Below are 12835 nucleotides of genomic sequence, written 5' to 3'. Positions count from 1 at the left end.
CAGACTGGTGGATAGTCACCGTCCTTGGATCAGTGATGCATGGATCGATACGGAGGCTGGAAAGGGGCAAGAGATCAAGATGTTAGAGTATGCATGTGGGACTGGGCCTGTTTCTTTGGTAAGTTACTATGTCTCGTTCGCATTGCTATTGAAGTAGCATTGTCATGAACCGCGAGTTAATTTCATAGACATTGGCACCTTATGTCTCGAAGATCGTTGGACTCGACGTTTCGGATAATATGATTAGCGAGTACAACAACAATGCCAAAGAAGCGGGCTATGAAGACAAGATGGTCGCACTCAAGGGTGACCTTCTGGCTGAGTCTGCTCCGGCAGAGCTCTCAGGGCCCGAGTACTTTGACTTTGATCTCGTGGTTGTCAGCATGGCCCTGCACCACTTCGAGAGACCAGAGTTAGCCATGGCCCGCTTTGGAGAGCGTCTGAAGAAAGGTGGTGTGTGCGTAATCGTCGACATAGTGCCAGACGATCACCACCATGGCCATTGTCACAATGTTGAGCATGGCTTTGGCGATGCTGCGCATACGGTCAAAAGCCATGGCTTCACCATGGATCAAATGAAGCAGCTGTACGAAGAAGCAGGACTTGGCACAGGCTTCAAATATGATATTTCGAAGGAGCAGGTTGTATTCCGCAAGGAGGGAAAAGAGCATTTGAAGACCATATTCATTGCTCGGGGGCAGCGTGCGTGATAGCAAAGGAATAGCATGCCCTGCTTTGATGATTAGCTTAGAAATGCGATATGGCAAGCGTCACGTTCATTCAACAGCAATGCGATGTTCATAGTCCACGGTCTCTGCAGCAATTGACTATGTAGTTCTTGGTTGTTAGTGGTAGGTTCATTTGGATCTCGACATGACGATGATGAGCGCCTAGCAACCAATCAGAGGCTTTGAATAGTCAGACGCGCTCCGGTGTGAAATGCAGTGACGGCCATAACCACGCCTCCATAGCTAGATGTGTATGTAGATTTTGATGGCTGTAAGGTTCCATTCTTCTAGATACTTGATCAATCACTTTATTGTCTGACGGACAAGTAGGAAAGAGTTGGCCGACAATTGAAAGGTCGAGGGTGCTGTCCGAAAAAGGACTAGCGCCAAGTCCCGTGCCAACTCCAGGATATTCGGGACCACGACTTTCGACCAGCTGCAGTACAAGTCCTGACGTCGAGCTACGCTCTCTCCCCTCTCCTCACCATTGTCCATTGAAACACCGATCCGGACGCAGTTCGGTGGTCTCGTCCGTTTCATATCCAGAATTGAGACCATGCAGACGTCCCGGGCCGTCAATTCCGCCATGGGCGCCAGGGCATTTGTCCCCGCCCCCAAGATCCGATTCCAGATCCAGCGCCGGAATCTTCAGGATGTCGCGATCACTAGAACTGGAAAGCCGATTCTGAAGGTCCAGGGTGGCCGGTAAGGCGCATTGTCCTTGTGATGGAGCTCCGCGATGCTGACTAGTCTTTGCTACAGGTCCTCTTTGGGAGGTACATATCCCTCTTCTGCCGCGCCGGACTCACGCTGCCAGATGGCTAAAATTACTTTACTTTAGGTCACACCGCGACCGTCTTCGGTGCTACTGGTTTCCTCGGTCGTTACATCGTCAACAAGCTCGGTATGTTGGTCAATTGGTCGAGAGGGAGCACAGGAATTGACGCCTTCCAGCTACGCAGGGATGCACCGTTGTCGTCCCCTACCGTGAGGAGATGACGAAGAGACACTTGAAGGTCACTGGTGATCTTGGCCGTGTCAACTTCATTGTATGATCCGTCAGAAGTTGGGTGGTTTGGCTTGGCCCACTAATTGTGGTCTAGGAATACGATTTGCGCAACACCCAGTCCATTGAGGAGGCTGTGCGCCATTCCGATGTTGTCTACAACCTTGTCGGTCGTCAATATCCCACCAAGTCAGTTCTCCATAGGCACGAGAAGGCGATGCGCTGCTAATAACTGGACAGGAACTTCTCCTACACTGACGTCCACGTCGACGGTACGGAGCGCATCGTTGAGGCTGTTGCCAAGTACGACGTTGACCGCTTCATCCACGTCTCTTCCTACAACGCCAGCCGGGACTCTCCTTCCGAGTACTTTGCGACCAAGGTCCGTGGATCGATCCGCCATAGTTACTTTCATACTGATTGTCGCAGGCCTGGGGTGAGGAGATCGTCCGCAACATCTACCCCGAGACCACCATTGTCCGCCCTGCGCCCATGTTCGGTTTCGAGGACAACCTCCTCCACAAACTCGCTCGTGTGACCAACCTCCTCACATCGAACCACATGCAGGAGCGCTACTGGCCCGTTCACGTATGTTAAGAGGTTGACCTTGTTAGGATTGAGCTAACATGCATAGGCCATTGATGTCGGTACTGCTCTGGAGCGCATGCTGCACGACGACAGCACCGTCGGTCAGACCTTCGAGCTGTACGGTCCCAAGAACTACTCCACGGCCGAGATTGCCGAGCTGGTCGACCGCGAAATCGTCAAGCACCGCCGTCACGTCAACGTGCCCAAGGCCATCCTCAAGCCTCTGGCTTACTACCTGAACAAGTACCTCTGGTGGCCCACCATCTCCGCCGACGAGGTGGAGCGTGAGTTCATCGACCAGGTGATCGACCCCAACGCCAAGACGTTCAAGGATCTCGACATTGAGCCTGTCGACCTCAGCACCCTGACCTTCCACTACCTGGTAAGCACCCCTTAACTAAATCAATCCTCTCAGAAACTAACAGAATGCAGTTGGGTTACCGTAGCGCCTCGTACTACGATCTCCCTCCGGCCACGGAGCGCGAGAGACAGGAGGAGAAGAAGTACCTGCACGTTCTGGACGACCAGTAGTCTGTTTTTTTTAGTGTACATAACCTACTAGACCCAAATTTCGTTTGTTCCGTCACAATGTAGCTGTATTACTCAGTAGAAAGAATAGCCGCGGCATCTCCGCATCCGTCCATCCCACTTCACCACAACAACCCCCCTCACTCTCATCTCGTCCACAACCACACCCACACCCACACCCCCAATTGAATACAAATTATCACAATGCCCTCCCCAGAAAACACCAACAAACCCCCGATAATCCTCCTCAAAACCAAATCCACCCCGCACGACAACTACTCCGACTACTTCCACCAACCGACCAGCAACTACACTCCCACCTTCATCCCAGTCCTCTCACACAACTTCCACACCGAGAGACTACGCTCGATCCGCGAGCTCTTCACATCCGGAGCCCTCCTCCCCCCTCAATCCCAAGAGGAGAAGACCAAGAAGAATGACCGAAAATACGGCGGATTGATCTTCACCAGCCAGCGCGCAGTCGAAGGCTTCGGGAGAGTACTTGCTGAACTTGACGATGGTAAGAATAAATTCACCCTAACCCCACCATCACCACCACCACCACAACACCACATGACCACTAACAACAACCCCATGAGAAAAACACAGACAGCTCAGCTCTAAATACACTAAAAACCTCCTCCCAAAACCTCCCCATCTACACCGTCGGACCCGCAACATCCCGCTCCCTCACCACCACCATCGTTGACAAATACCTACCGCACGCGAGCATCCACGGCGCAGATACAGGGAATGGAGAGGCATTAGCGAAGTATATTCTCGAACACTATAATTCTCTTTATACCACTACTACTACTACTACTACTACCACTACGTCAAATCCCAATGGGGAAGAAGATGATGTATACAACAACAACAACAAGCACAACAACAACAAGCCACCGTTACTTTTCCTCGTCGGTGAACAACGACGGGATATTATCCCGCGGACACTGATGAATCCTGATCTCCCTCCGGGGGAGGGTGTTGGTGTTGATGAGGTGGTTGTGTATGAGACCGGGGTGATGGAGGGGTTTGAGGAGAGTTTTAAGGGGGTGATTGAGAGGGAGAGGGAGGTTATGAAGAATATTGTTACTACTGAGGAGGGGAAAGGGAGGGTGGTGTGGACGGTGGTGTTTTCGCCGACGGGGTGTGAGGGGATGTTGAGGGGGTTGGGGTATATAGGTAGTGAGGATGGTAGTGGTTGGGGTTGGGGGAAGGTGGATGGGGATGGGGAGAGGAGGTTCTTTGTTGCGACGATTGGGCCGACGACGAGGGATTATTTGAGGAGGGAGTTTGGGTTTGAGGCGGATGTTTGTGCGGAGAGGCCCAGTCCTGAGGGGGTGGGGGAGGGGATTGAGAGGTTTATGAGGGAGATGATGAAATCTTCTGAGGAGACTTAGGTGTGGTGGGTGTTGGTGGTGTAAGATACATGTGATGTGTATATATATACCCTTGGCTTAAGAAACTTCGTACCACTCTATATCAATCGCTAACGTAATGTATATTCAAGCTGGACTATCGCTGAAACTGCACGCCGCTTCCACATCAACATCAACAAGAATCTCGAGATGCTGCAGTCATGACTCCCTCACATATGGGCTATTCGACATATTACTGCGTACAAGGCCAGCGCGCTGAGTGCTGCTGCCTGTTCTCTATGCATCATGGGTATGTGCTAAGCCAACTCCGTCCATCATGTCAGGCTCCGCCTTCGTTCCATGTCGGGTGGTATATCAATTGCATTCATCGACTCGTGAAGCCTTTACCGCATAATCTCCTCGTAGATCAGGACTGCGCATGTTAGTATCCAGACATTCTCAAAGTAGGCGGTATTACTCACGCTTCAATTGCTCCTTGCTGAGTGCATCCTTGTTCTTGTCGAAATCAAAGAAGCCTTCGGGGATCGGGGGCGCCGTGGGCTCATCATCGGGGTCATGGTAGGGCTCAAGGTACGGATGACGCAATGCCTCTTCAACAGTGATACGCTTCGCAGGGTTGAACGCCAGGAGCTTCTCCAGAAGGTCCAGCGCCAGCTCGTTGCTCTTAGGGAACATTGCGCGGAAGGGGATCTTCTTCTTGAAGGGAAGTGAGCGAATGTACTCCCGAGCCCGGCGAGACTTGATGCCGTAGTAGTCTTCCATGGTTGGTGTGCCAAGGACATCAAGGATCAGAGTCAGTTGGTGGTGGTAGTCCTTTCCGGGGAAAAGCGGCTTTCCACTCAGCATTTCTGCCAAGATACAGCCGACACTCCAGACATCGATCGCCTTGGTGTATTCCTTAAACGTCAACATAATCTCCGGGGCACGGTACCAACGCGTCGCAACGTATTCCGTCATGAAGCCAGAGTTGTCGTCGGTCGATGCGGCTGACCGGGCCAGACCAAAGTCACAGACTTTCAGGTCGCAGTTTGCGTTGAGGAGAAGGTTGGAGGGCTTGAGATCACGGTGAAGGACGTTGGCGGAGTGCATGGCCTTGAGCGCACGCAAGGTTTGGTAGATGAAGTATTGGCAGTGGTCATCGGAGAGGTCCTGGGTACGAATGACCCGGTGCATATCCGTTTCCATCAGCTCCTAGATTCGTCAGTTTCATCTTATCTAGGCTCTGCAATGAGCGTACCTGAATCAGATACACCTCGTTGAAGCTCTCATAATTCCGAGGCCTCTGGATATCCAGAATGGAGATGATGTTCTCGTGGTTGAAGTAGCGCAGCAGCTTCATCTCACGCAGAGTCCGCAAGCAGAACATCGAGTGGTCGAAGGGAGTGATCTTCTTGATGGCGACCTTCTGGCCAGAGGGCTTGTGAATAGCAGAGCTTCGGTTCATTAGTACGCCGCCATCATTTACATATGAGCAACTCACCAAACGACACCGTAAGCTCCCTCACCAATAACATCCTGGATCTCATACTGGTCGGACACGTTGAAAGAGATCTTGCGCGACCCCCCTTGAGGAGGCATTTGCTGCACCATGTTTGCGGTTGTGTACTATCAAGTGTCAGTCGCAGTCAATGAGCGTATATGCTGCAATCAGTAGTGTTGGGCCGTGTTCTCATTATACTATCTCATCACATCTCATGACACCCTCTGAAGCGACAAGGTAGGCCCGTCACATGCAGCAACAAGATGGCCTATTGAGTAACACCGCGACCCACCACATGTTCAAGCAACAGACACCAGGCTAGCGCTTACAGGAGGGCTCTCGATTAGAAGTTGGTTATGCTGGGAGGCTAATAACCGCCAATGCGCATGCTACGGCGAGAGTGGTAGACGAGTGACAGTCGTTCGGGAGCTGTCAAGGATCGGAAGCGGGGTACAGCGCGTCTGCAATCGAAACCACGGAGGACCCGCAAGTAGCCGCCAGGAGTTTCGGAGGCGCCTGTACGTTCGGGATGTGAGGGATTCAATGTAGAATCGGGAACCAGTAGCGGTTGGTCGTGAGGCAGACTGGGTGAGCCGCTCAGCAAGGACGTGCGGTGGATATACAGTAAGTGATGACCTAAAAAGGAACTGGGGGATGTCAATGAACCGATCCAACACGAGCGAAGAGAACCTTTTGTAATACCCAGGGCAAGAGGTAAGATGTCGCTGAAAAGGAGATAAACTTACCAATGTTGAGGAGCTATTTTCACACTCCGTCTGGCGTTTCACAGTTCCGTTCTATTTTTAATTCCGTTGTAAGGTGAATCCCTCGTAGCTTGCGCTATGCAACCGCGAGTCAGTTTCAAAGGGTTCTTTGAGCTTTCTCGAATAGGTAGTGGAAACACACCAGGGGCAGATCGGAGAGGGGGGAACACAGAAGAGAGTAAGCGCAGGAGGAGGGAGAAAAGACAGCAGGAGCAGTTCGAGGGGATGTGGAGAGGGGATGGAGAGACACAGAGCAATAGTGAAGGCAGTAGTAGGAAGCAATGAGGAGACTAGCGTACGTAGTTGGAAGTTAATAAACCGGGCGCGGATCGGCCAGAGTGGGGTGGGGCTGGATGAAGAGGATGAAGAGAAAGAGAGAGAGAGAGATGAAAGAAGAAAGAGGATGAGGGAGATGGGTAACAAACAGGAACTTGACAACAATAGCTACAATAGATGAATAGAGATAGAGAGAGAGGGAACAAGTGTTCTTGGGCAGTGAATGCGTGGCCTCTCACTTCTTTGAAGACGCAACACAGATGAGGGGGAGTGTGTGAGAGAGGGAGAGAGAGGGACAGAGCGAGAGAGCCTACCAAATCTCGGGATGCTCCAAGAAGACCCGGAAAACGTGGAGCAAGTTATCGATAGAAGGCACCGACCCAAGGAACGACACTCGATAGCAGATAAGCCACAAGCTGTAGTTTTAGGGAAGTTTGAAGGGCCAGGGGGGAGGAAGTTGAAATTGATAAATATAGCACTTGAACCAACAATGGAGAAACTACTACTGCTAACTATGACCACCAACAAACACCCACCAGTGGGAGAGGCCGAAAGTTAAGGGAAAATCCATCTTATCCAGTTGGAGGCGAGATGGCCTGAAGCAACTGGCAGCGAGACAGACCAACTGGTTAAAACAAGACTATTTGGTTACGGTACGGTACGCGTGCCTGATCCAGTGTTTCTATCACTTTCAAGTTCCACCAGGAACATCATCTCCATCATCACCATCTAGACTATCATCAATTAGATGAGAGATATCCTACCTTGATTGACTATAAATTAAACTATACACCATATACAATTCAGTCCCAAACTCAATAATATTTTTACCCATATCTCCCATCAATCCCAAACCCGTCTCTCATCTCTTCATCTCACCTTAGTTTTGACCCATCTCATACCATTTCTGGCCCCCTCCTTCTACCCAAACTAACCCCATACTAACTATGACTACCACTTACTCTCTTCCAAGCAAGAAATCAAAATGAGCAACTCCGTACAACTCACCAACTTACTCCATACAGTAGGAGACAAGACAGACAGACCCGTCACTCGCAACAGCCTCACAGTCGATCAACCCCGTCCCCTCCTTACATCCTGTCATCTTAACGTGGCCGTCAATCACCCACACCCTAGAATGAGCCCCTCCCCACCCCCCTCCTCTAACTTCTGAGGCTACGTCTCGACCAGTGTTTCAACGCCTTTTTCTCCGCCCAGACGAGACACACCTAAACAGTCAGATACTACTACCGCCACGGCGCCAAAACCGCAACCCAACCCATCCCTCAGTTTCACCTCACCCCCCCACCAGCTCCAACCAACGCTGCCAATCTGCTAATCACATTCCTTCACACTACCTACCTACCTACCTACCTATCTACTTGGTTTCCTTTCCCGCACAGATAAATTTAACCACGGAGGGAAGGGAGGGGCGCAGTACATACCCCCATCAATCAATCAAATCACACTACGCTACTTTACTTCATCTCATCACATAAGACTAGTCTACTAAATTCTCGTCACATTCTCCCTACACCTAGCTCATACTTCTTCGTGCCCTTTCCGCGGCAAGCAAGTGTCCATTCTCCCCACCCGATTCGTCCAGCCCCTGCCCTGTGATCTAAAGTTTATGGTGCAGGTCTTGTCACAGACTCCTAAGTACTCCGTAGTAGTAACTTAGTTTTTATGTGCAGTGGTTGGGGAAACCTTGATTTTCTTATTTTTTTTTTTTTTCCTTTAGCACGGGAAGGAGAATCTACCTACTACTTAATTCTGAGGAGAGGGAGTGGAGACAACTACTTGCTGTGTATGGACGGGAAGGGAAGTAAGTCTGTGCCCTGTCGGTGTGGTGATGGCACATGTGGGTGGGTATATTTCGGAATGGAAATGACATGGCCATTGCCGATGGATGGTGGTGAGACTACTACTGAGTATGTATAGAGTCTTTTATAATTCTATGAAGAGAAGCGCGGGGTTTAAGGTATAAGGTATTATACTTAGACTACTCCGCAGTACTCAGTACTAGTAGATAGAGAGAACCACGGACTAAATGGTTTTGGCCGTCCATTTTTTTCGTTTCTTCCCATTGATTGAACCAACAGCCGGAATAAGTTACAACATCGCCAAACAGACAACAGAATCCATGGGGAATGTATGGTGGAATTTCTTCCATATAATTTACCAAAAACAAAGGAAAATGGAACAAGGATAATTCGAAAAAAGAAGAAGCTTTATCATTACTGAACAACCTGTAGGCGTGTTCAAGCTCGTCAGCCCGATCTGACTCCCAAGTATGTGAAAACGAGGTGTCCAATGCCGGCAGAGGTAGAGCGCTTATGAGGGAGGGGGGGGAGATAAAATGGGGTGATCAAACCTTTTCCCGCAGCGAGCCCATCCACTGCACCAGGCTGACGCTCTGGTCAGCACGGTCCTCAACCAGCATGGTCTGCGCCCATAAGCGAAGTCCAGGCTCTCCGTCCTCCTTCACCACATACAGGTGTGGCACCACAATGCTGCCCACGCCCTTCGACCGGTGATCCCGGCTCTTCTCGATCACCGCCCGCACCCGCTGGTTGAACTCATTGTCCACATCCGGCAGGTTCTGCTTGCCCACGCGGAGTTGCGACTTGTCTTGCAGGCCAAAGACATCTTCGATCAGCTGGGGCACCGCATCGCGTCCAACCCACAGGAACTGCGTCTGGCCGTCATCGATGAGGTAGAGACCATAGGGAACAATGCGCTCGGATGACAGGTTGATCGGGGGAGGGAGAAGGATCTCGCCGGTCTGCTCATCGGGCAATCCAGCAGTGTCGGGCATGTCGTGAAGAGAGTACATCTTGGGGTAGATGTACTGCACGAGGAGAGGAAGGGGGAGCGTCGAAAGCAAGCAAAGGGCAGCAGAGCGCATGTCGGTGGGTATTTGCGCGGATTTGCGAAGACCAAGCTAAATGGTGTTAGCAAATACGGTTGGACATGCAAACCTACGGGCAGGACTTACGTTTTTGATCATGGCAAGGAAGAGCACTGGCAAGCCTCTCAGGTTGGCAGGGAACTGAAGACCACCGCCGCTGACACTGCCTCCAGCCAGTTCCTTCCGGTAGGTCGACAGCAGTTCGACGGCCTTGGTCTGCAGAGCCTCGCGGGCAGGCTCCAGCCCGCTGCTCAGGGCCCGCTCAACAGCCTTGTGACTGAAGTAGGTAGCAACAGCTTGTTGATCGGCCGAAGCGTAGACATCAGCCAGGTTCTGCGTCGTAGGGAGCGCCAGAGTCAACACCCGGATTCTCCGCTCGCCGTTGCATGTAGTGTGCAGAACCGCCGTCTGCAAGCAAACAACGGGTTTCGTGACGGTCTCGTCAATCGCCACTTCAACGACATACGCTTGGTCACGCGGGAAAGCAGGGAAGGCACAGAGATCGGAACTGCGGTTGAAAAAGTTACCGTAGAAGGTGTTCATGCGCAGACCGGTCGTAGCACGAACACGGAGCACAGCCTCCAAGCCAATCTCCGAAGAAAGGTAGTCGGAGAATTCACGAGCGAACTTGATCGCGTCCTCCCCACGAGCGGCGTTCCACCCGGGGTAGAAGTAAGTCTGACCACCGGTGTAGCGGGGCAGGTTACTGAGAGACGCAACGTCTTGGTACTGTGAAGAGAACAAGAACATGTCAACAGAGACCTGCGCCTTGGAGCACTCGACAGCGAAGCTCTTGTAGAAGCTGTTCGCCGTCTGCAGCAGACTGCTCTCTTTGCTGGTGCCGAGGACCTTCTTGTCTTCTCTCATGGTCAACGAGCCATGGCCGATGTTAGGCAGAGAGGAGCTGAGCACGGTCATCTTGCCTCCCACGGGCGATATCAGCTTGTAACCAGCACGCAGAGCGGATCCCATGGCGCAGGCGTTGCTCTGAGTGTTCTGGAACATTTCCTGCAGCTTATCGAGGAAGATTTCGATGTTCTCACGGCACTCGCTCAGGGTCACCAAAAGATCGCCCGGGATGGGAAGGAAAGGCTCATCCAAATCACTGATGACCAGCATTCTAGGGTCCGAGTTCTCCGAGCCATCGCGGGGAATACTGAAGTAATGGAGACTGGAGTCGACCGCGATGAATCCCAGTCGTGTCCGACGGTCCGCATTCGGGATCCGGTCAAGGCTCTCCTTGATGCAGCGGGCAGTGGTAGCCAAAAGGCCGTTCGTAACGGAAGCGTAGCTCACGTCAATCAAAAAGAGATAAACAAGCGGCTGCGGGGGGCGGACCATGTATTCTTGAGGAGCAACGAATTCGACCACCGAGTGATTGAGATCAGGCCTCAACGACCTGTCGGCGGGCTTCTGCAGCGCGGTATCCCAATCAAATGCCTGAGGCACATCGTTTGTCAGGTTGCACATGTTGCAACGCCAGCGGTGTCCATGGTCGAGGAATGTCACGAAAGGATTGATGTAGGATCGGCAGCGTCGGCAACGCGAGATGACTTGGTCTGGGACAACAGGAACGGGGTCTTCGGAGTCATGGAGAGCTGCGTAGGGCTGAATAACAAGAGCAAAAGGCAGCTTGGACTTCTTCAGTAGCGAACTTGTTGTCGGGACGGCGTTCAGGGTCGAGCGAACGTATTTCGGAGGGCAGTTGGCATAGGGAGAAGGGTAAACGCTGGTCTAGCGGGAAAGTCAGCAAATCCAATAATTCGCAACTTGGAAACATCAGATACATACACCGGGCGGCAGAACAATGGGGGGTGGCGGGTAATCGAGCTCGGCGACATTGAAGGGCTGGGTAAGGAGATCGGTTGGGTAGAGTTGGTTGAGGGGAACAGCCCGCGGGGCCTGAGCCTGGGGAGCTTGGGCGACCGGCTGCGGTGGCAGGAGGTGCGGATCGGTCATGCCCATAGCACCAAACTGCTGGGTCATCTGTGCGACTTGAGGGCTGGCGGGCGCCGCATATCCTGGGGCCGCAGCCTGCATCTGAGTTGGGTCTGCTCCATACATAGGTTGCTGGTATCCCGCAGCCTGTGGTTGCGGCGGGTATGCTCCGTAGCTGCCACCGGCGGGCAACTGACCTCCCAGAGCAGCATTGGCACCAGATCCAAAGTCAAAGGCTTCGCCGGCATAAACACGCTTCTTCCGACCTCCAGCCTGGCCTTGGGCCGGGGCACCAGTAGCCAACCCCGCGGGTTGTTGCACGGGAGACCCATAATCGGCAGGCTGACCGTATCCTTCCTGGGGAGGGTAGCCCCCTTGTGGTGCTGCCATGGAGGATTGTGTGTATTTATCGTCTGTCGGCGGGGGGGGGAAAGGTGAAGTGGTTTCCCGAGGGTTTGTTAGGGCGGTCTCGAGGGTGTTGCGCGGTCGGATAAATCGTCACTGGCTCACTGGATCGTCGGTCAACATTCGAAGTGGGAGGTGGGAAAGGGGAATGGAAGGCTAGAGGGACGGCGGCATACTAACAACCAAGGATTTACCGGATCGCAGAAACACAGGTGACAAACGGAGGGGAAAGAGCACGTCAATGCCACACTCCGGAGCAGGCGAGGTGTCCTGAAAGAGTTGGGAGGAGCTGTGGGAGTCGGAGAGGCGACGATGAACGATGGAGGATGATAGGATGGATGATGGTGTACGGTGGCCTTTGCGGCTGCCGCGCCTGGGCCAATCAGCTCCCCGCGGCCTAACCGACTCTCAATCAACTTTCACTGAAGCCCATTATTTGGGCATATTCTATTGAACCAGTTTTAATATAGATAGGGTTGGAATACAGGGAATACAAGTAGACTTTCGACTCTCAATCTATTAGGTTGAGGAATATAATGGCTGTGTTAACATTTTTGTAAGTCATTGGGTAGTAGGTAATAGTTGTGTGGTAGTCGCTGCCTTGGGCTTATGATCTCATACTCATCAGGGATGTCAGTACTGGTTATACTCTAGCCCTACAGCATCAATCAGAAGCTCGAAGACTGACAGAGCTCTATCTATTGATCGAGACCCTTGAGCTTGACAGGTTAGATTGAGAAAGCCTTAGTCATGGGTCTACATCATAAACTATGCACCCACATGCTACTACTATGGTTTTTCGATGGTGCTTGAGCACTAATTTATATAT

The 12835-nt window shown here is 52.0% G+C and overlaps 5 protein-coding genes across 5 annotated transcripts; 3 read left to right on the top strand and 2 right to left on the bottom strand.

Annotated features, from left to right (window-relative positions):
• The first annotated feature begins 36 nt into the window (after positions 1-36).
• Positions 37-788, top strand: BO85DRAFT_451095 (class I SAM-dependent methyltransferase). Its single transcript, XM_025660515.1, has 2 exons — positions 37-118; positions 189-788. Exons 1-2 carry the CDS (start codon positions 80-82, stop codon positions 708-710), a joined length of 561 nt encoding a protein of 186 aa, XP_025513773.1. The 5' UTR covers positions 37-79; the 3' UTR covers positions 711-788.
• A 216-nt stretch (positions 789-1004) lies between these two features.
• BO85DRAFT_451094 (complex I NDUFA9 subunit family protein) lies at positions 1005-2865 on the top strand. Its single transcript, XM_025660514.1, has 9 exons — positions 1005-1433; positions 1491-1504; positions 1570-1632; positions 1683-1777; positions 1832-1923; positions 1975-2116; positions 2164-2322; positions 2369-2704; positions 2755-2865. The coding sequence occupies exons 1-9, from the start codon at positions 1285-1287 to the stop codon at positions 2851-2853; spliced, it is 1149 nt and encodes a 382-aa protein (XP_025513772.1). The 5' UTR covers positions 1005-1284; the 3' UTR covers positions 2854-2865.
• Positions 2866-2987: 122 nt separating this feature from the next.
• Positions 2988-4434, top strand: BO85DRAFT_498219 (uroporphyrinogen-III synthase HEM4). Its single transcript, XM_025664024.1, has 2 exons — positions 2988-3370; positions 3460-4434. The coding sequence occupies exons 1-2, from the start codon at positions 3055-3057 to the stop codon at positions 4251-4253; spliced, it is 1110 nt and encodes a 369-aa protein (XP_025513771.1). The 5' UTR covers positions 2988-3054; the 3' UTR covers positions 4254-4434.
• Positions 4435-4615: 181 nt separating this feature from the next.
• On the bottom strand, positions 4616-5822 carry BO85DRAFT_376316 (mitogen-activated protein kinase; the record flags this gene model as incomplete). The annotated part of the gene is made up of 4 exons (XM_025656219.1): positions 4616-4644; positions 4694-5423; positions 5470-5665; positions 5713-5822. 4 exons carry the CDS (start codon positions 5820-5822, stop codon positions 4616-4618), a joined length of 1065 nt encoding a protein of 354 aa, XP_025513770.1.
• A 3298-nt stretch (positions 5823-9120) lies between these two features.
• Positions 9121-11991, bottom strand: BO85DRAFT_375857 (COPII subunit SEC24; the record flags this gene model as incomplete). The annotated part of the gene is made up of 3 exons (XM_025656193.1): positions 9121-9696; positions 9751-11397; positions 11455-11991. The coding sequence occupies 3 exons, from the start codon at positions 11989-11991 to the stop codon at positions 9121-9123; spliced, it is 2760 nt and encodes a 919-aa protein (XP_025513769.1).
• Between the last annotated feature and the right edge of the window lie 844 nt (positions 11992-12835).

This window comes from Aspergillus piperis, assembly GCF_003184755.1.
Source record: "Aspergillus piperis CBS 112811 unplaced genomic scaffold BO85scaffold_14, whole genome shotgun sequence".
Classification (NCBI taxonomy): domain Eukaryota; kingdom Fungi; phylum Ascomycota; class Eurotiomycetes; order Eurotiales; family Aspergillaceae; genus Aspergillus; species Aspergillus piperis.
This window is presented reverse-complemented; position numbering and strand designations above follow the sequence as displayed.